The sequence below is a fragment of the Zootoca vivipara genome, chromosome 12 (assembly GCF_963506605.1).
Source record: "Zootoca vivipara chromosome 12, rZooViv1.1, whole genome shotgun sequence".
Lineage (NCBI taxonomy): Eukaryota > Metazoa > Chordata > Lepidosauria > Squamata > Lacertidae > Zootoca > Zootoca vivipara.
Genome location: NC_083287.1, coordinates 27,339,843 through 27,363,297, shown reverse-complemented (window position 1 = coordinate 27,363,297; position 23,455 = coordinate 27,339,843). Strand labels below are relative to the sequence as shown.

General features: G+C 40.4%; 1 protein-coding gene across 1 annotated transcript in view; it reads right to left on the bottom strand.

Annotated features, from left to right (window-relative positions):
* The window catches only part of MEOX2 (mesenchyme homeobox 2), a 63,345-nt gene that overhangs the window by 13,091 nt on the left and 26,799 nt on the right, over nucleotides 1–23,455 (bottom strand). The window contains exon 2 of the mRNA XM_035129342.2: nucleotides 1,224–1,396. Within this exon, the coding sequence (XP_034985233.1) occupies nucleotides 1,224–1,396 (173 nt within the window). The remainder of the gene's footprint in view (nucleotides 1–1,223; nucleotides 1,397–23,455) is intronic.

The following is a 23,455-nucleotide window of genomic DNA, read 5'->3' as shown; positions in this document are numbered from 1 at the left end:
AACCACACCCAACCTAAAGTCAAGCATTCCCTTACATCAGGCATCCCCAAAATTCGGCCCTCCAGATGGTTTGGACTACAATTCCCATCTTCCCCGACCATTGGTCCTGTTAGCTAGGGATCATGGGAGTTGTAGGCCAAAACATCTGGAGGGCCGCAATTTGGGGATGCCTGCCTTACAACTTCCCTTCTCCCTCCCTTTGACATGCTTTGGACAGAGCACCACCCATCCCCCACAATTTCTTCCCTCTTTCCCCATCTCTCCAGATTTCCAGCTTCTGCCACTTCAGATTTCTTCTTTTCTCATAGCTGCCAAGTTTTCCCTTTTCTCGCGAGGAAGCCTATTCAGCATAAGGGAAAATCCCTTTTAAAAATGGATAACTTGGCAGCTATGTCTTTTCTGAACACTGAAGCATTACCCTGTAGACACTCTTGGCTGGCCTGTTAGCATCTCCTCTCTTCCCCACCCCCTCACCATCTCTCTCATCTCCTTTACCCTTTCTGGGAAAGGCCTTGAGTAAATTTGTCTTTTATTTTACTTTCTCAACCATAACGTCCTCTGTACTTTGATGAATGTGGCCATTTCTGTGGTAGACATACTGACAGCAGCCTAATCTCTTGCAGAATAGAAACAGGGCCACTTAGAGAAGAGAGAATAGATTCCCCTAGCAGTTGCATAATCCTGCCCAGCAGTCATTCAAGTTTCAGAAGCAGGTTTCAGACATGTATAGAAATGCATGTCCTGAACATGCTTGGCAACACCCTACCCTGTTCACAGATCAATATTATCACCAGTTTTGTTTGAATTGCTAGAATTAATAGAGTGTGCAAATGGAGGGATAGGGATTTATTAAAAAAATGAGACTGGAGAAGAAGATAAATGCATTTGTGTTGTAAATGCTTATAAAACCTTTTTTTTAAGCAACCCACACAAGACAGGATGAATGTTAAAAGGACAATCTGAAAATGCATTTGTTCTATTCTGGCAGACACAGAACTGAGCTCATTAATTTTCCATGGCTGTTACAATGTGCTAACTGATTTTATAAGTATCTGTTTCAAAGATAACATTGATGTTATCCAGTATGTATATGCATAACATAAATGTCATGTTAGGATTTTATTCTATTCCACACATTATCATGTCTACTTCTAAACGAGATAGATCTGGTCTGAGGTAATTGCCTGCACTTAGAACTCCATTAATTTATTTTCCATTCATACCTGTCTTTCAGTAAGATCCAGGTTTACTGCTATCTCATATCTCCGCAGCCTGGTGAGGTAGTTGTGGTGAGCAAACTCTGCTTCTAACTCTCTGATTTGCTCTTTGGTGAAAGCTGTTCTTTCCTTCCTTGGCTTACTGTTGACTTCTGATTTGTAATTCCCCTCTTGAGAATCTGAAATAAATGAAAGATCACATCAGGAGCCATGATACGTTTATGCATTATTAGGAAGCAAACATTCAAGGTGAAAATATCATTCAAGACGGTATTGTGCAGATAGGATTGGGAAAGTATTGGTATAGGCAGGAAACGTCATGCAGGAGGTATTCTGTCAAATTCACGGATGCTTGCAATGCTACAGCCTACTGAAGTCACAAGTGGTGCCTGGTTGATTCCCCTTGTCCTCCTTACTGTATGTACTGCAGGTACAGCTCCAGCTGCTAGAGGCATTCTTTGCCATATGCAATATGACTGGATGCAATGATTAGCATCATGCTGTTTTATGTAAAGGTCATTTGGGATATGTCCGAAAGAAGTTCAAACTTGCAACAATTTAAATATAAGATTGTTCTAATAGGTTTTTCCTAAGCATTCCTCCAAAGAAGGGCTCTGTAATCTAAAATACATTGGGTGCGTGATCACTTTGGATCAATGAGTTGTCTGCCCATTTTGTATTCTCTTTTTACACCAGGCAAGTTATCTTCTACTATAAAATAACTTTCTCAATGAAGCAATGTCATAAGAATGGCACCTCCCTGAAGGCCTTTCCCATATTAACATTTGAAAGCTAGCTCGTTGCTGTTTGACTATTATTAGCTGGCTGCCCCTGCTTTAATGAATTGGGATTTTCCTACATGGACATCACTGCCTTGTAGGAAAAACCATGTCCCCTATGACATACATACACATTTATTTTTCCACATATATTTTCCTACACATAAGAATCATGTGCAAAGTGGCCCTAAAGCAAACTATGACCCATGTATCAGATTACCCTGCCCGCCCAAATTTTATATCCATTTGTTTCTAATCTTGGCATGCTGCATGCTGTAATCCAAAATTAGCTAGCGTTCAGCATGAGAATCACTAGTCAACTTTTGGCTTCATCAACCATCTTAAAAATGTCACAGATAAATTCACACTTCAGCTGCTGATTTAAATAGAAACCTGCATCAACTTCCAAGCAGACAAGCTCATAAGCAGTCTCTTTATGACTTTCGCTGAAGGATGAGTCACTGGCATGCCTGAGATGGCCATGTTGGCCAAAGAACATCATAACTACAGCAGATCTTATAAGCAGACAAGAATGGTTTGGATTATAACCAGCTCCTATGGAGGGTAGAGCGAAAAGGGTTTAGTTTTCATTGAGAACTTCCAGTAATCATTGTCCCTACTGCCAAAGTCACTGGAAACTTCTATGAAAGAAAATTCATAGACCTGTCTGCTGATCTACATATTAAAATTAAAAGAAATGTTGAAATGCAAACAGGATATAAAAAAGACAAATATAACAAAGTCTACCAATACAGCATGTAAAATGCTTCTTATGAAGGCCAAAGAATGAAATTCAAAGGAATTCTGCACCTCCCCCTCCTCCCTAATGGCACATACAAATAGAAAGCTTACCATATACTTCCAGGAAATGCCAATAGGCTTTGGCAGTGCACCAAGGCAAGGCAGTTCCAACAGTGCAGATCAGCCTCCTTGAATGGCTGCCTACAAGCCCTGAGTGTGCAGGTTTGCTTTGGGCATCATGATCCTATCCTGTCCTGTAGCTGCAACAACTGCTATGAGATCCTATGGGAACCAAGGAAGGCAGAGCTGGACAGCTCCACCCTGCCTGCCTCTAAAAGCCAGCGCAAAGATGTGCTTAGGAGCTGACAGACAACTCTGTTAGCCTGAGGGAAGAATGACAGGAACAATCACAGCCCCACCTTCCTCTTCATTCCTAAAAGTTCCTTGTGTTCTAGTGTTTTTGTAAAGGCAGTCCCTTGTGCTCCAATAGTCAATTCTTTGTTGCAGGATGCAACAAAGCCTGTTGAAGTTAGGAAACAGGTAAGCCTGCACCAGCCATTTTTTGAGGATGTCTCTCAGGAACAGCTGTTGCAATCTGCACTTTATCCTGGGTGGCATTTCTGGTTTGAGAATTATTTATGGGTGTTTTGTTTTGTTTTGTTTTGATCAGGGGAGCAGGCATTTGATTAATTTTCCTGTCGTATTTTTCCAAATCTCAGGCAAAGCATGACAAAGCTCATTAACCCCATAGGGAATAATGGGGATTGCGGCCGGACCCAATAGAAAAGACTGTGTGTGTGTTAGGGGGTGGGTTTAAGCTAAGAGAGAAGATGATTGGAAGGCTGAGTGTTGCTGGGGTAAATTGCATGTATCCATTCCTTGGTTGACAGGGCAAGTCCTTAAGTACTCAGCATTTTTTGTTCCCAGCTCATTCCTGGCTAGTGATTTTGAATCTCCCTCCCGCCCACCTCCTTTTTCTTTGCAGGTTTAGACTGACCTTGCTATGGCGCCGCCTGTATTCAGGGGCCAGTAGGAATTTTTTTTCCACTTGGCTGATTGGCTGTTGCCATCTGGTTTTTCGCCTACTGCTTAGCAATAGTCACAACTTGTTAGGTTGATGAGTTTGGGAGGGGCATCGCATGGAGGTGCATGCCCCTCAGTGTTGCTCTTATAGAAGTATTCCGTTAAAGGAATCCTGGGGCTCCGGGGCTCTAGTCCTTACACCCCCGCAATGGTGCAGGGCTGGGGCCAATACAGAGCACGAGCCTTGGGGAACATTTCTGGAGGGGGAGATGGCCTGGTCTCAGCTATCTCCTCCACCAGGGGGTGTTTACTTGACTTTCCTACTGTAGGAAGTCAGAGCTGGTCCTGTCCCACCGTGGGGCAGAAGATTAATCAAAGTCTAAGGCCAATACTCAAATTAATTTGTAATTTTGAATAAAGTTGTGGCCAAAATTATGCCAAAATCGATTTGATTTAAATAAAATCCACCCTGGCCAGCTCTGCCACTGAAGGTAAAGGGACCCCTGCAATTAAGTCCAGTCACGAACAACTCTAGGGGTTGTGGCGCTCATCTCGCTTTAAAGGCCGAGGGAGCCGGCGTATGCCTACTTTTCAGGGTCATGTGGCCAATATGACTAAGCCTCTTCTGGTGCAACGTATCACCGAAACCAGAGCAGCGCACGGAAATGCCCTTTACGTTTCCGCCGGAGCGGTACCTATTTATCTACTTGCACTTTGATGTGCTTTTGATCTGCAGGAGCAGGGACCAAACAACGGGAGCTCACCCCATCGCGGGATTCAAACTGCCGACCTTTTGATTGGCAAGCCCAAGCAGCGCAGTGGTTTAACCCACAGCGCCACCAGCGTCCCTGCTCTGCCACCTAACCCCTCCCTCAAAAAAAAAACCAGAACCCGCATAGCATTGCACACGTTTCAGCATCTCGCACGAACTGCTTGTTCGGGAAGGCCACATGGTTGGTGAAAGCTTTGCAAGTCTGAAGCATTTTCTCAATGATAAATAAAGTGCTGGTTGGACAGTTACTACAGCCTGAGTGGTTTGGTTGCCACTGGAAAACATTTTGCATATTGCAAGCAAGACTATTAAACTGAGTTGCATAGCTGGTCACATTTTGGTAGCCAGAAAGATCTTGCACGAGACCTAAGCAACAGGGGAAGATTAGCTATTCAGACATTCTTGCCATTACTGGATAGAAACTATGCCGTAAAACCTTTTTGGCAGCAGTGCTTCTGTCAGCAGCAGTAGGTTTCCTTGGCAGACTGGCATATGGGTAAAGTCTGGGTTGCAGTTTTATTGCATATCACTGAATGTATGTGTGTCATACGGCATCTGCTCTTGGCAAAGCCCTCCGGGGCTGAACTATGGTGAGACTGTTTAGCCCAGCCTCATCGCTTGTTGGCTTTCTAGTCTCTCGTTTGCTTTATGGGGCTATGTTGGGACACAATGAAATGTCTGGCATAGAGTAAAATATCTTGCATAAATTATCTCTAAACACTGACTAATGGTAGAATCCAAACTTGTCTCTATTTCATGAAAAATACACACACACAAATTACACACAGTTACAGCTGCATCTTTTAAATTTATCTATCACTATCTCGTCTCGATAAAACAGCAAGAGGAAATTCTTTCGCAATATCTAGCACACGTAAAATATGTTAACATATGTTTTCTTGCTGCCAGTTGCTCTCACAAAGTTCTGTCACTGTAGAACAAATTATCATTCACTTTAAATGTGGAAGCTACTGCATTATCCTATGAGATATACCACTATTGTTACATTGGTTGCACTGATTAGGGTAAGATTATAATTTGCCAAAGACCAGCCAGTAAATTCCTGAATGAAACTGGTTATCTCTAACGGCTGCTGACCATACCGAAAACATTATTTTCTATGCCCAGCATATTAAACACTGACTAATCTATGACCTTATTGAAATGAGTTATTTTCGTGAATGTTTGGGGCTGTTAAATTTTTTAACTATATTTACTTTAATTTAAAATTTTCTGCCTACTTTAGCACGTTGTAAAATTCAATACGGCAAGAGAAGAAGGGTATATATAAGGCTAGTACAAACAAAATAAATTCTAAAATTGGAAAGGTACATAGAAATGTTAGGCGTCAACCACAAAGTCCTGGTAACAAGGCTTATGTAACAGAATTATAAAACTTTTAGTGACTGCGTTTCCACAATTATCTGGCTTTCTCTCAAGTTGCAGTCCGACTTAACTACTTCTATTGCTTTACGCAGAACTTCATAGACCTTCAGTACTTACAGGGATGTGCAAGATGTCTGCTTGAGATTCTTTGAGAGAACGCTCTAAAAAGAGTGGACTTCAAAACATGATATATGCAAGACTTTTGCTTCCCCACCCTCACAATGCAAAACTTCTAAGCGGCTTCCACCTTTGCATCCCTTATACCTACGTGCCTACAGAAGAACACTTACATGATGCCCCCATCATCCCTATTTCTTCAATTAACTTTCCAAAATGTCATCTTTTCCACAACCCTTTGGTTTCATCCTTTGATATAGGTCTGAAGTGCAAAGGGGGTCACTTTTCACAAACATCTTTGGCTCCTGTGAAAAGCACTCTAATTTTCAGGAAGATTTGCAAAGAGGAAGAAGTGTGTTCAGCTTTCCAGCACCATTTCTGAGTGACATAATAAAATAAGATATTAAGGCTAATGTGGTGTTTAGCAATATCATTACACCGGCTATGCGATTTCTGCATGGCCAGTTATCCCGGGAGGGGGGATCTGAGTTCAGCAACATCCAGAGGGCCACAGGTCCCTTCCCCATCCCTGTTATATGAGCAGCCCAAGCTACCTCTGGCTAAACCCAGAGAGACTCACAAGCCCCATTAGTGCAATATGGTTCACATATCCGACAGCAGTAATAATAATGGCAGAATTTCATTCGGATAAATAAATTTTTGTACTGAATCAACAGCAAAGAATGCTATGCAATTACAAGTTACGGAGTAAATGTGCATTTAGCAGATGTATGATTTTTAAACTCCTGCATACATTTGACCGGTTCCTGTCCTTAGTTTCATGGCTTGTGTTATGTTACGTGCAACTCCTTCCCCATTGTTTTCTATTAAAATCAACTTGCTCGGGATACTCTTTAGGTATGTTGTCTCTGTAAAGTTTGATTGTTTTCATTTCCAAAGCAGTTTTTTGTTTTATTTTTTTGCAGGAATTTATTTTCCACTTTTCTAACAGCCAAGATTAAGAGATTCCATCCCATCTTGAGCTTGGGATCTATATTCGTAGTATCACCTAAATTTGTTTTCTCGTTGGTGGAAAATGGGTGGAAAAGCTAGAGGAGATTTCTGGCAGATTTCATGTCAGCTTCCCATCTGTTTTGCAGCTGCTGCAACTGAGGCAACTCCCCCCCCCCCCAATAAGTTTTCCTCTGCTGCCTGTATCCTATGCCAAATGGTAGGTGTAGATGCAAAAGGGGGGGGAATCTGAAAGGTCCCCATAATGCACTCCCTTTTCCCACATAATACTTTAAGTATTAACATATGGTATATAACACCTGAGGTTAAAGGAAAGCATTATGTAAAGCTTGTATTGTTCTCCACACTCGCTGCTATATATTTCATAAATTGCAGATGAGTGATCAGGTGACGCTTAGTTTGATAGCTTTTAGTTCTGTAAAACTGCCGGGTATTTTTGTGATTAAGCTAACTCAAGAAGACAAACAGGAAGTATGGAAAAATATACACACTTGCTTCCAAGTATTGTTTCCTCTTTCAACACTCAGAGAGGATCTTAAATTTAACGAGTACAGTAAGGGTTGCAATTCTTTGCAGAGGAACATACAGCTTCTTTTAATATAAGGAGCACCATGTCCTTCAATTGCTAGGGAAATATATATGAAAAACTAAAAGCATATAGAAAATAGATTATGGTAATGATTGTGAGAAGAGTAAACCAGAGTACTTGGTCGCCACCATTCACAATAACCCTTCTGCCATTTCGATGCAGATATCAATGGCACAACTTCCAGAGTCAAAAATACATAGCAAATAAAAACAATACCACACACACACACACACAGTTTAAAAGGTCATAGTTTGTTGCCTGGGAGAAAAGTTATGTAACGAAGGCATCAGACCTATCAGATCAATAGGTCGTAGTTCTCTGTTCACAAAACAGTGCCTGTTGGTCGGAGGACCAGTTGCCAAGATTGCTCTGTGCCGTCCTTGCTTTCTCACATTACAATTAGGGATGAAGTGGCTTCTGAATCATTTGTCACACACACTCATTCTAATTTGGTTCACCAACACTAAACCCGTGTTAGAATAGCCTGTCGGAACATGCCAGGTGGTGACCTCTACAACCACTGGTTTGTCAGTATATTATTTGGATATGGAGTGAGAATGCACACACCCTTTTCAGAGTTGTTCTAAACTTTCTTTGTCTACATTCATAAGAAAGGTCCTTTATTTTCTTAAAATTAACTTTCTTAAGACTGTTATGAAGAGCCCTCCTCTCTCACAAATACGAGTGTGCATGTTAACTCAGACTTTGCTGGCTTTCAAGTTTCCATTTCTTCCCCATCCACAAATGCACAAGCTCCCATCTGACCAAAAATAATAAATAGCTTGCATGTAAGCCAAGGAATGTAGGCTTTAAGTTTTCCATACTTAGCAATAAAATTGAAAAGCTCACAAAGTTTGAGGCAGGTTGAGTTTCTTTATGGCTTTATGTCTTTTTCACTTTTCCCTTTGTTGTTCTGTTGAAAGGCAGCTCTTGAGGTTGCATTTTGCAAAGGACAATGGCAGTTTGTACCAGCAAATCAGTTGTGCTCAAAAGCACCAATGTTATACGACAGCAAAGATGGGACTGAATATTGCACAGCTCAGTCCCAATTCTTTGCAAGATAAAACACCCAAGAAAGGAGACATAGAGTTGCTTCGTTGTGAGCTCTAAGGCTCCAATGGTCAGCATGATGGTTCTTGGAGTCACCAGGAATGGCAGCAGCAACATTCACAATCTAGGCTGGTGGGTTTTCTCAAAATCATATAGTATTCTGCTCCTCTTAAACACTTGCTTATGACCAGCAGCATGTTAAGCAGTAAATAAATGGAAGGAGGCTATGAATGAATTAAACACTTTTGTTTTAGTTGTGAAAACAAATGGGAATGCACACGATTGATTTCCAAATGAATTTTCCATTTGTGACCTGTTAATTTATTCAGAACTCATCCATTTGAACTGGAGTCCTTGCTTGGAATTGGCTGTGCAGGTCATAGAAAGGTTATGGGGAGAGCAATCAAACTGGCTCATTAGGGGGAAAAATTGCATCATCTCTAAGGAAGTATCCACAAATCTAATGGTTTCTATCCACATCATTCCACACAGAAAGTGCCAACGGGAGGGAAGCTATGAAAGAGGGTGTCACAAGCTTCATTGCCTATACTATTTCCGCCCCGCCCCCCACTATCTGTGGGTTCCCTTTATTTTGTTTTAATAACTTATAAACCACTTAACATAAAAGGTTTGAGCAGTGATTAAAAGCATATCAAAATATGAAAGATGAAAATCAGTCACTACTAACGTTGAAAAGCATTCTCTTAAAACAAGCAGAAGATGGACTCAAAGACACTCCCCACTTGAGCTCCACAGCAAGTGGTATTTGCAGGCACACTGCCTCTGGTTATTGAAGTAATACTGGAGCTATAGGCAAACTCAAGCTTTTGAGCCTGATATTTCTGGTGATCTTTGGGAAGGATGAGCCAATAAATTACATTAGACTTCACTCAGAGAGAACAGGGAGGGAACAGGACTTTCCAACAAGAATGCTTTCAGAAACATGAATGGTTATGGTATTCTGCATCAGCTTATGTAGCTTTCTGCAATGTTTGTTGAAATTTCCAACCAAATCTGTCAAAAGCACTTGAAAAATCAATTGGCTTTCACAAACATGCTATACCCATGGTCCATATTTCAGTAATGTCTATAAGGCATGAAAAAGAACTTGACATTCTCTTGTTCACTGCATCCTTAGCATCCTTTTACTTATGAAAAAAATGCCAGTCATTTAATTTGTACTAAATTTGTACTAAAATTTCTGTTAACTTGACCTTTATAAAGCCCTTTATATAGCAACCTATTTGTGTGTAGGAGAGGGAAGGTCACTGTCTTTTCCTTCCCCTGGCCTGGCCCTCACATGAAGGAGATAGGCTGGTACTATGAACATGCACAAATGCTTCACCAAGAAATGTGTCTGCTCCAACTAGGAAGGGCGGCTACAGGGCTGTTCTTATGGAAGAACAAAGTCTGAAAGAAGCAACAAGGCAGAGGAGACTATTGTAGCAGCAATTAAGCATGAATGGTCTGACTATTATCCAACATTTCCGCATCACATTGCATTCTCTGTCTCTATTGTAAGCAGTTTTGCCTGGTGTGTGTTTTCAAAAGCTCCTATTACACATTAGTAGCATACAGAGTATCTAGCTTAACATGCATTCACAAATCATTTTCCATTTCATGGTCTAGACTCAAGTTGTCTGTTTGCTTGCTTTCTAAAGCCTCTTTCTTTCTTTCTTTCTTTCTTTCTTTCTTTCTTTCTTTCTTTCTTTCTTTCTCTCTTTCTTTCTCTCTTTCTTTCTTTCTGATTTTGTCTGTTGAATCCAAGCTAACCTCTATAATAGTGCTAGGAAGAATTAGAAAAGAGTCTGCCTTCTCTGGTTTATCATGTATGTGCGCCTATGTCCATTACATGTGCTCTAGCCACATATTTTATGTATCTTACTACCCCTCAGAAAGCATTAAAACGAAACCTAAAAGGGCCAGCTGTGCTCATAAATGCAGGTTAGTAAATAACCAGACGTTATCTGTTTTCCTTCCTTTTTCAGACTCCACGGGGCTGCCAGGGTATGTGTATTCTACTATTTCATTCACAGTTTACTTTTACAGCATCATCCCGAAGTGCAACACTCACCATAAAAGAAAAGGAACAGTGGAAAGTGCTTTCCCACCTGCAATTAAATGGAATTACCTGTCTTTTAGGAGAAGGCAAAATAAAAAAAGGGTTGTAAAATATTAAGAGTTAAAACATCTGAAAAAAAGATTTATTGCCCATGTTCATGTCAAAGAGTCACACATTTGTTTTTGGGGTTCCCCCCCCCAAAAAAAGGACTACAGTACCTGCAACTATGAGGCAGAAAACTCTAATGAATAGACTGGGATTTCAGCAGTGTAATTCTAGTATACATGTCGACACAAAAAGTAATGTCTTGATACCTTCCTTATAGCAAATTACCTCTTATTTGGCTCAAATTGAATGATAACCTCCCAAATTTGTTTCTAGGCCCAATGGAGGAACAAGATAGCATATACCCCATGAACGGCCTCCAGACATACCTAAACCCCGCCAAGAGCCCCAAATATCCATATGTAGGCATCATGTTTGAAGAACATGTATTAGTTACAGGTAGGTAGCCATGTTGGTCTGACGCAGTCAAAACAAAATAAAAAAATCATTCCAGTAGCACCTTAGAGAAAAACTAGGTTTGTCATAGGTATGAGCTTTCATGTGCATGCACACGAAAGCTCATACCTATGACAAACTTAGTTGGTCTCTAAGGTGCTACTGGAATTATTTTTTTATTTTGAAGAACATGTATGTTTGTAAAATGCATGCCTCAAATCATGCAGTCATTTCCCAAATTGTAAGTGGAATCTCATTAAAAACAGAGAGATTGTATGGAAGAAGGGAAAAAAGAATAATGATCAGAACTGCCCTGAGGATTGGGGATGTTTTGGATAGAAGCTAAACTCCTCCTCCTCTTCTTCTTCATTTAATTTTTATAATTTTATTTTTTATTTTAAACACTCAAAAGCAGTATACAACCGATATTAGAACATCAAATAGAAACAATCCAGAATAAAACATTACTGAAGAAAGCCAAATATAAGGTTTACATTCAAAGCAACATAATTAAAAAGAAACTAAAATATTATCTTAAACATTTCAACATAAAACATTACTAAAGGAAGTCAAATATGAAATGCTCATTTAAAGCAGAATAATGAGCAAGAGAATATAATTTGAAAGAAAATTGGCATGGGAATAAAACTCTACCCTGTTCAGTATGTGGTGCTTTTCTCTTCCATTTGGGGTCACAATAGAAAGATCCTGAAAATATTAGTAGCTGATCATTAGCAGCTGGTGATGTACCCCTATCTTACTCAGAGGAGAAAGCTCATTCTGTTGACATTCTTATCTACAGCTTTCCCATAGGAAAAACTTTTTGGTAGTTATTAAATCCAGATTTGCATTTGTTTTTATATAATGTGCATCCTTTCTTTTCCTAGTATAGTCAATTATAATCTATACTGCAAAGGCATTAAAAACAAATCCTTCTCTGGCAAGTAAAGGAAAAACAAACAAACATACTTATCTACTGTTAAGATGCTCTAAAATTTAATAAAAAGCAATATGAAGGTAAAGGGACCCCTGACCATTAGGTCCAGTCGCGGATGAACTCTAGGGTTGCGGCGCTCATCTCATTTTATTGGCAGAGGGAGCCGGCATACAACTTCCGGGTCATGTGGCCAGCATGACTAAGCCGCTTCTGGCAAACTAGAGCAGCATACGGAAACGCCGTTTACCTTCCCGCCGGAGCGGTACCTATTTATCTACTTGCACTTTGACGTGCTTTCGAACTGCTAGGTTGGCAGGAGCTGGGACCGAACAACGGGAGCTCACCCCGTCACGGGGATTCAAACCGCCGACCTGATTGGCAAGCCCTAGGCTCTGTGGTTTAACCCACAGCACCACCCGCATCCAGAAAGCAATATACTAATACTGTACATAAATGCTAATTCAAGTATAATTTACAAAATATATGCTCCAAAAGTAGTAACTAGCATCAATTTTTCTTAATTGCAAACTTGTACCAGATCAATCATGCTACCAGCTTGTCTGTTTGGCTCTTACTGGAAGATTTCTTAACCTGTTTTTCCATAAAGAGTTTAGCATTGTCCCTCTGCACATCCCTCTGGGTACTAGGCAAAGGACCCCTGGACGGTTAAGTCCAGTCAAAGGCTACTATGGAGTTGTGGCGCTCATCTCGCTTTCAGGCTGAGGGACCCGGCGTTTGTCCATAGACAGCTTTCTGGTGCAATGGGACACTGTGACAGAAGCCAAAGCGCAAGGAAACGCCGTTTACCTTCCCGTCACAGTGATATCTATTTATCTACTTGCACTGGCATGCTTTCGAACTGCTAGGTTGGCAGGAGCTGGAACAGAGCAACGGGAGCTCACCCCATTGGGCAGATTTGAACTGCCTCTGGGTACTCCAGCCAATGGGGCAACAGTAAATCATATTCAAACAAACAGTCATGAATCTCAAATTTCAATATGAATTAGCTATGGGATTGTCCTCCTGACAAACCATGTGCAGACTTTTTAAAAATATAAAGACCCATCTCCCAAGTAACTTGATTAATATTTAATGTCTGTACAGTACCTGTAAAGACCCTTTGTGAACTACAGGTGTATCTCACGCATTCTGGTTAGCACAAGCAACTCAGGGTTAACTTAGGTGCCAAGGTGCAGGAATCCTATGAAGACCCTGTGAATTTCAATTGTGCAGTTGCCTGTTTGGTTAATTGAAAGTTTTGTCATGTCAATCAGAGGGCCATCCAGGGCTGGTATTGTTTCAGAACAGATTTACAAAACTGCTTCTGCACTTGATGAGTTGCTTTCTCTTTCGGCCTAGACTGCACCTTTCATGTGGCAAATAGCTCATCTGAATCACTCATCAGAACCATAAATCATGATTTGGCACAGCACCAATCAACCCACATTAGGGTCATTCAACCCACATCTTTCTCTCTTTAAACTCACTCCAGCTTTTGATTAGCTAGTAAAATATGTCAACAAATTAGAGCTGAGTAAGTTAAAAAGGGTTATTCCAGGATGACTTATCATGTAAATAAGTCATCAAAGCCGCTGACCAGTTCATTATATTCACCAAGAGGTTTGCTTAGCCTGCCTCACAGATTCACATGCCTGGAGCCTACAGCAAAGCTGTCCAGTGTGTTCAAGGCCCAGCCACATTACATGGCCCCAAGAAGACATTTCCCTGAGAAGGCTGTTCTTCAGTCCTGCCTAATACTTCAGGGCTCTGATCTGCAGGCTATACTCTCTGCCCACAATGCAAATGGCCAGAAGCAGCAAGCCTAACCACTGCTCTACTGTATTTAGTTTTTCTTGGGACGCTGGGTAGAATTTTAGTTGACGGGAGCAATACCCAACATTACACAAATATGCAATAAATTTATGAATTGCAAGATCAGTGAACTGTACAATGAAAACTCCGATTTGCAACCCCAAAATTGAGACTGACAAAATAACAGGAACAACTTGATGTGGATTTGTGTCCGGCTGCTGTCACCTGTGGATCTAAGATTCTCAGATTTTCACGGAAGAGCAGAAACTCCTCCACTCAGTTCTTTTACATGGCTTTGTCTCATGTGCCTATGTCTTCTGAGCTTCGCAGAGATTCCGTAAAAAGAATGGCACAATTTTTAGAAGACATCTGAAGGCAGCCCTGTATCAGGAGGTTTGGGCAAGGTATTTATTATTATTATTATTATTATTATTATTATTATTATTATTATTATACACAACAATGCTGTCCTCAACTGTGCACCTTCACTCTGAATGATCCACCTGGCAACCTAGGCAATCTCAGATCCAAAGCACTTCCACTATATTTTCTCTGCTCTGTCCCACTAATTCTGCCCCACTATGTCCCCCTCCATTGGGTAGTTGGCCTGTTCCAAAGTGACCAAAATACATCCCTACTCATGTTCACAGCCCTCTAAAGACCATGAAAAACAATGCAATGGGATTCTAAGGCATAAAGGGAGCTTTGGAATGAAGCATCAAACCCCACCCCAAGCTCAAAAATTGAAAAGATTATCCCTCTCTGAGGTTTGCCACCCCTACTTAACATGCAAAGCAAGTGTTCTACCATTGTGCTATGTTAGGCAACTCTATGGAATCTCAAAGTTGGAGGGGACCACGAGGGTCATTTAGTTCAACCGCCTGCAATGCAGGAATCTTTCTCCCAACTAGGGTTGCCAGACTCAATAGAGGAGAGGACTTCTGTGCCTTTAATTGCCCTGCTCTCTTTTGAGTCCGGAAACCTTAAAGAGAAACCAGCAGACCCTTTGCTTGGAAATTAAACAAGGGGTCTGCTGGTTTCTCTTTAAGGTTTCCAGACTCAAAAGAGAGCAGGGCAATTAAAGGCACAGGAGCCCTCTCCTCTATTGAGTCTGGCAACCCTACTCCCAACATGGGGCTCAAACCTACAACCCTGAGATGTAAATGATATTTCCAGGCAATAGTGAACTTTCAGCGCAAGTCTTCTTTTTTTTCATTCAGCTGCCTAAGTTCGAACGCCTGATTTTTCTTTGGAATGCATGGTGTTGTGCATAAATTAGCAAAACCTATGAAGAATTCCTTTTCCTTCTCTCGCTCCCACACCCTGCTGCCACCCAACTATAAGATTTAAAGATTCGTTTGAATTTTAATACTACTTCCACAATGCTGAGTGATTGTACTTGGCTTTGTACATTATTTATAGGCCTCTGGAGAAACGAAGATATGTAGCAACGACTCCTTCAGATGTAAACAAGGCTATGAATAAACAGATTACTTGTATTCCTAGTATTCCACCATTTATGAGTGGAATGGTAAGGCAAAACATCCCTTGGCCCTTCCTAATCTGTTTTTTTATATATATATATAAAAAGAAATGTTACATTCCCCACCTCCACCTGAAAATTGTCATTTGTGGGGGGGGGGAATAACCCTAGGTTTTTGTTCATTCAGAACTGCTGAAAAAGGAAATATTAAGATTGGGAAACGTTAAAACAGAAAATCACTGGTAAGGGGTTCCTTGGAGTTAAAAGTTAATAGTTTTGCCTTCACTTAGGGCCAGACACACATGCATATATATATACCACCTGAAGTCCTGTCATCAGTTTACTCAATGTTCTGGGATTGTGCACATATGTTCTACATCTGACAACTGGTGATTGGCATGTGTGAATATGTTATCACGGATAAACACCACAAACAAAACTTTTACTTCACTCCACCTGACTTCAGTGCTTTTCTGTCTGTTACATTGTTGGATCCAGAAGTAGAAACATAAACTTAATGCAAGCATGTTGTGCAAGATGTACATCCAGGACTATCTCCTGCAAAGTTGGACAACTGGCTTCCTAATGCAACCCATTGCCCAAAACTTTTATGAAATCCAGGGGAAAGAGGGATGATGACACAGTTTGGAGATGTTCTCACAGTAAACTGATGTAATGGGAATCTGGGAACTATACCGATAGCATTTGAATGACTCATAATAAATAGAAAAAGTTAAAGGCTTCTTGTAAAAAAAAAGAGAACTCTAATCTATTAAGCCTCATTACCTAACTTTCAAGTGTGAGTAAGATAAAATCTTTGAATTCTCTATAGCAGAGATGCAGAACCTGTGGCTGTTCAGATGCTGGTGAGCTACATCTCCCATTGTCCTTAATCACTGGCCAATGTTGGTCAAGGTGATAGGAACTGGAGTACATGTGCAGGATGATAGGTTCCCTAGCCTTACTCTGTATCAAATACGTTTTGATTTAATTACAGGTAGGTAGCCGTGTTGGTCTGATGTAGTCAAAACAAAATTAAAAAAATTAATAAAAATTTTTTCAAAAATTCAATGACCAACTTAGTTGCTGCCGGAAGGAATTTTTTGATTTGATTTAAGATATTTACAAACATCTTTTTGCTTCTGTGTGGATTAAAGATGATCATTATAAGTTACTGTGTTGCTGGTTTTTAAAACTTGCAAGGAAACACAACAAAACGCAAAAGCAATGGCCCAGTTTGCATTTACCGCTAAACCAAGCTATGGATGAATTGGCGAGTGCCCAGCTGCTTTGTTCCTCCTCTGCTGGTGCAGCACTTCCTGCAGCCAAGCCAACGTTTGGCTTAGCATTATATTGAAACCCAGGATTGTGGTTTGTCTCAATCCTGTATGAGGAAAGGTTAAACAAAACACAAAATACTTTGAAAGGGTATGGCTTTTATTAATCGTTGGTCTGCAGTTCAAAAACAAATCATTGGTAAATATTTTTTATCTTTAATTGCATTGTTTTGTTAATTTTTTTTCTCTTGCATGTATTTCGGCATATTCTGTGCTTTAGAAAACAATAAAACAGAGTTAAGGTTTCAATGTAGAAATTAGAAATATAGAAATCATTCTTTAGATGCAGCTCAGCAGATGAATTGCCTGCACTGGAAAGACAGCCTTTGAGATTATCTAGGTGACATGAAAACTTTTTGGTGTTTGGTCTATTATGGCTGTTTCACACACAGGTTGTCACTTGGTGGTGTAGTCAGAGGTCAAGATTGTTTGTAACACTAATGTAATGTTATGTGTGCAAGACCAGCTCATGCATGCTTCCCTTCTCCTCCTCTGACATGATCATGAGGAAGCTTTTGCTTCTGTGTCAGCCAGTCATGGTTCCTCATTATGTCTGAACCCAGATAAACTGTGGTTAGAGTCAACTCTGGTTTCCTGAAACAGAACAACTTCAAACTGTGGTTAACAATCATAGCCGATTTCAATTGATTATATTTAGTTTTTCCAATAATTACTGCTTTAGAGATAGCAAGACATAATGGTTTGGAGAAAAGGAATAACAAGAAACCATGGTTTGTTGAAAATGGAAGTAGAAGCTTCCAATCTCATGGCCATGGTGGAAGACAGGAGCACATGAGCCCTAGCTTTGTGAACATGTTCTGCTATGGTTTAGTGTGTGCAGGCCCTTCAGTGATGAACATGCTTGTGTGAGCACATCTCTAGAGCTCTAGAGCTACAGAAAAGGTACTCTGAAATTGTGCAGGAATCTGTTTCTAAGGAAACCCTCTACCTTTCCTTTGATTAAATAATAATAAACCTTTATTGTCACCACACCACCTGTGTGCAGTGAAATTAAACAAGCCCCCCTCCCCTCCCCACACAAAATCAGTCTTGTTCTCACTCTGTGTGCTTATCGGAAGTCAATTGCACCACTATTTTTTCCCATTCAGCAGCCCAACAGCCCACGGATAAAAACTGTTATTTAACCTGTTGGTGTGGCTGACTATACTTCTGTATCTCCTGTCCGAACACAGGAGATTAAGGAGGTGCTGGCCAGGGTGTGAGTCGTCCCTGAGAATTTTCCTCGCTCTCCTGAGGCAGCGGTCTCCTGCAATGTCTAGCAAACTCAGGGGACAGCCCTTGATATCATGTGCTGTATTCACCACCCTCTGTAGGGACTTCCTGTCCATGGCTGTCAAACCAGCGTAACACACTGTAATACAGTATGAAAGGACTGTATTTCTATTGTGGCCTGGTAGATAGAGATCATCAATTTTTGATTGACATTTTTCTTACACAAGACCCTAAGGAAATGGAAATTAAAGGATACAGAAAGAAGGCTGAATTTGAAAATGTCATTCAATTCTGTTTCCTAATTAAGATTAAAAAATATATTTACTGGTTGTCATCTTTCATGGCCAAGATCCAATTACTCCTTGGCAGAATCCTGATCAGAAAGGAAGAGACTTTGTAGCTCTGGTGTATGAAGACCATCTGTATTTCTCCTTATCCCACTTTTTAGTAGACACATATTGATCTCATCATTCCAATGAGCTGAAGGATGAACAGACATCTATGGAAATGACAAGTCTTTCCTCTCAAATCTAGTCATGATGAAATCCTGCTAGCTGAATCTCTACAAACTCCTTTCCCAAGTTACCCAACTGCTAAAGTGCTGGAGATAATTCAGCTTCTTGTTTCTTTGTGGCTTTTATATCGAAACCAAACATGCTCTCAGATTCTTCCACTGGCAGAAATCAAGAGGAAAAACCAAGAAGCAAATATAGAAGGAAAAGCCTTGATCCTTGATGCTGGGTGCCTAATCTTGAAGTTTTCTGGAGTTCTGTGGCAACTACAATCTACTTTATATCCATGACACAAAAGAAGTCTCATTTTTCTAAGTTATTGAATGCCATGTCTCTCTGCACATATGCCCAGCACCTGTAATTAGGATTTACTATGGGTTGGCGTCATTATTTAAACACACATCTGGGAATGAAGTCACAAATGCTGAGAAAGTTCCTGCTGATAAAAAGAACAACAGAGATCTGCCAAGCAATATCGCCAACTCTCAGATCTGCTCTCTGTACTCATTGAAAAATGGAGAAAGCTTTCCGTTCTAATGCATATCCAGGACTCACCAGGTACTTACGTAGTTCTAGAACCAAGACTTGGCCTCAGGTCGTATGAAGGTGCAATAACAAGGAAGTGTGTTTCTTTTGCCAGTGAATAATCACAACCGGCCTTTGCGTGTCTGGGATTAGAGATAGTGTGGCTTCAAATTGACACAACAATGTTCTGGGATTAAAAGTGGCCACCACTTTATTGATTACAGATGTAGGTAAGCTTTGGCTTAGGCCAGTGGTTTTCAACCAGTGTGCCGTGATCAACACTGGCCTCTGACCCTCTTTCCTTCCCTCCCTCTCCTCTGATGCCTTCTCGCATCTTTGCCTCCCAAAGGTTTGTGTGGCTGTATGTTACAGCAGCCTTGGCTACAAGCTCCTCAGGCATATAGTTCCTCTGGGGCTGGCCAGGGGGTGCTGAATGCCAGGAGCTGAGGTGCCTCAGAGTAAGCAAGCCAGTGAGGGAGCTCAGCCAGCCAGCCAGCCCCAGGCACCTTTCTTTGGGGTAGGGTGGGAGTAGCTCCGAGACCAGAGCAGTGGCTGCCTGGAGGATTCCTAAGGAGAGGGGAGAGGAGAAGAGGCTGAAGGGAACACTTCACAAGGGAGGGTGGTTCGAAAGGGGTGAGAAGCTGCCAGCTCTGACACAACTGTGCTCCTGAACCCTGCAGGGGTGCCGCAGGAAGAATGCAGTTGGTCAAGGGAGCCATGGGCTCAAAAGGGTTGAAAACCTCTGGCTTAGCCATTAGGTATGCTTCCTAACTTTGAGATTTTCAAGGCCGTGCCTGGGTTAAGGGCCACCTCAAGACATGGGTCAACTAAGCTAGCCCGGCCACCATCTAAAAGTTCTATGGCCCATCTGGTCCCTTCTGAGATCAGGTTGTGAGTAATGCATGAGAGGGCCTTTTCTGTGTTGGCACCCCATTTGTGAAACTCCCTGCCCCAAGAGGTTAGGCCATCTTTTATTTGTGTTCTACTGGAAATTGAAAACTTTCCTTTTTTTAAACAAGCTTTTGAGTCTCATGCTGTTCTTTCTGTGTTATTTTTTTGCTGCTGTTTCCGATCATGTGTGTTAAATTGTGTTGTTTTTACGTTTGCATTTCTATTTGTTAGCCGCTTTAAGCAACTCCATTGGTGGTAGGTATATATATTTTTGAATTATAATAAAAAAAACTTAAAGGATGCTGGTTTTGAAAAAAGAATCTATGGTAGATACAATGTTATCTCAGAAAAAAAATACCCCAACAAGCAAATAAAAAGTTTGATTAAGAAAGACATTTTTTCACAGCTGCCCAGTTTACAACTTAAAAGATGCATGGCTAAGCACATCAACCGTAAAATGACACCATTTATACATTTGGTTGAAATTGTGACTGTCCCTTTGTTGTGGTTGCGTGTCCAATGCCCCATGCAGTTCATAAAATATGACGTTAAGTGTTTAATAGTCCTTAATTTTTTTCTTCCTTCCTGCAGTAAGGTGGTTTAGCAGTTAGACAAATAAATCACCCAAGGACATGATTCAAAATCTTTAAAGGATCGCTTTCATACTTCCTGAGAAGTGCACCTGTGCTTATTTAGATTTCTTTGTTCCTTTTTTTCTACATTTATTTTCAAGCCATTTTAAAGAGGTCTGGAAATATATGTTTAAATAATTCGATTTGTATTTCAAAATGCCTATAGCAAACACGGCAATGCTCGGTGGAAATAAAAATAAACATAAAAGAACAAAGAAACTTGCAAATGGATATATACTGAGCAAATTCCAGAGCAATGAAGTCATGTACATAAAGCATTATGCAACATCCTTCACAGATTGCATAGTACTGATATCCCCCCCCCCAAAAAAAATTAATAATGAACATATTCAGCATTTACCTATGTTATAACACCAGGTAAGGTTTATGAAGTGTTTAACTTCACTGTATCAAATGCTTTAGTGCCTTACTTAAAAATGTAAAATGTATAAATTTAAACAAAGAAAGAAAGAAGGCAAAAACACCATTATAACATTAATTTGAAAAAAAATAATTCCAAGTCTTTCAAAATGTTCCAATGGACCAAACTAGATGTGACATCATTATATTTTTAAACCCAAGTATGCCTCAGTTATGTATAAAGTATTCTTTTTCCTTTTTAAAATGGAAGAATCATGGTAAATCTTCTCTTGCCTATGGGTGACTTTACAAAAGTTAGTGATAGTGTGTTTTAATGTGTGTTATATGTTATATGTGTGTTATAGGCATAGTTATCTTCTTAGGAGAGGTGCTCCCTTTTGAGTGATTCGGTAAGACGCAGCTTACCATCTCTAGTTTTTATAAGCACATATATTAAAAAATAATAACTTTTTAAAAATAAAAATTAACTTTATTTTTTTTAAAAGAAAAGTCTGATTCATCAGGGGTACTCATGAAAGTTTTTAAACATTGCAACCCAACTCCCCCCCCATGTATTTGTAGTTTCCCAGGATGCAGGTGATTGCTTTTCATTCAGAAGGCTATTTTTGGACACCGCATCACTTGTAATCCCTTTTCATTCTGTAATGAACATAACCAAAAATGGCTCTACTGGAAACATTTGCGCAATGCGGTATTAGCCAGTGAAAAAGTGGCTAAATTAAGTATTTAACTGCACAAAGCATATAGAAAGGGAGAACCCAAAACGAACTGTCAAAATAATTTCCCAAACATGCAGAGCACCAATAGGCATGTGAAGGTACCCAGAGAACTGCCAACACATTATTATCATTATGCAGAGAAAATTGTGTACTGTTCCAATAAGTCTGATACTGAAATATATGTGAAGGCTCGGATACAGTGCAAAGAAAAGAGCAGCCAGCTCAATGGAAGTGACAGACCTAGCTGGGTTTCCTTTTGGATTGCTTTCCATTTTCACATTTCCTACGGCCCTATGGAATTGGCTTTATTTTAGTCATTTTGAAAGCTCTACAATTCATTCCTTTGGCTAGGCAAGTTCACTTTCGCCAAATGCAATGATCTGAGGTTTGTTTGAATTCCTGCTGTGTGGAAACCTACTGTACTTTCCAGCAGGTGCGAGGAACCCTCGGACTCCTTCAGCTGCAGCTCATTTCCACTCACTGACTATTTTATCTCAATGGAAGAAGCAAAAGTGACTTTTGTGTTTCCTGGAAGTCTGCTGCTTCAAAGAGTCTCGTAGTGATTTGTTTATTTCAAAGGAAATGGAGGCCAGTAGGTGATGACAGATTTATTGGTTATGCGGACATCACACACACAAACACACCATCCTGCACAGTCTGGATTCTAACCACACTAATAGCAACTCATAGTAAAAGCTGATGCTCTATATCTCTGAAATTCAGTCTTTCCCACTCCTTGCATTCATATAGTAAATTTTTCAGTTTTTCAAAACTCTGTAAAAAATAGAGTATCCCATAGGCTGAAAAATCAAGTTAACATTTCAGAACCTGCGCATTTGAAGCACCATCAAAAACTCTTCCCAGCTGGATAACTAGGTCTTTGCCATGCACATCTCTTCACTATTATTTTTGTAATCTGCTATTTTCTGTGTTCTTTTCAACTTCTTAAAACTGCTTTTATTGCATTTTGTGAATTGCTTGAGAGGTGTATGGAAGGTGATTAATAATAACAATTAACTAAATAGCAAATGATATGTGATCTGGCAAAAAAGCATATACTGTATATTGGGATCATTTCAGGCGATAAATGAAACAACTAAATGCTCAGATTTTTCTTAAGGCCCACACATACAAAAAAAAAAAGATTCTTAATTGCTATAGTCCCTTTCGAATATGGTATGTGTATCAGTAGTTCCTATAGCTAGAGAACCAGACAGTGGAGAATATTACATAGGAGCAATAAAGCGTGAAAATTAATATGAAACCTCTTTGAGAGCCAAGATAAATTGTACAACATAGCTGATCAAATTTAGACCGCAGAAAGCAAAGACCAGAGCTGTCAGCAGTTTTGAGGCGTTAAATGGGCAAAGGCCTATTAAAAGGGGACAGCAGATTCTATGCATATAAATGGCAGAGTGAAGAAAATCTACACTTTAAAGAACATTTTATTTAGGACCTTATTATTACAGCACTCCAAGGAGAACAGCATGAATATTCCAATAGTTCTTTCACTTGGAAAAAGTCAAAGAAGTGCAGAAGCAACTGCCAGGTCTCCTCTATTTGGCAAGGACCACTTACCACCAGCTGAAGGGGAGCAGTGGCTGCGGTCCGGTGCAGGGGAGGCTATCGCTTCCTCTTCCACTTCATTGGCTGTGGCTGCAGCCAATCGTAGGCAAGCTAGGGGCAGTAGTTTAAGGCAGTGTTTCCCAACCAGTGTGCCTCCAGATGTTTTGGGACTACAACTCCCATCATTCCTGACCACTGGTCTTGCTAGCTAGGGATGA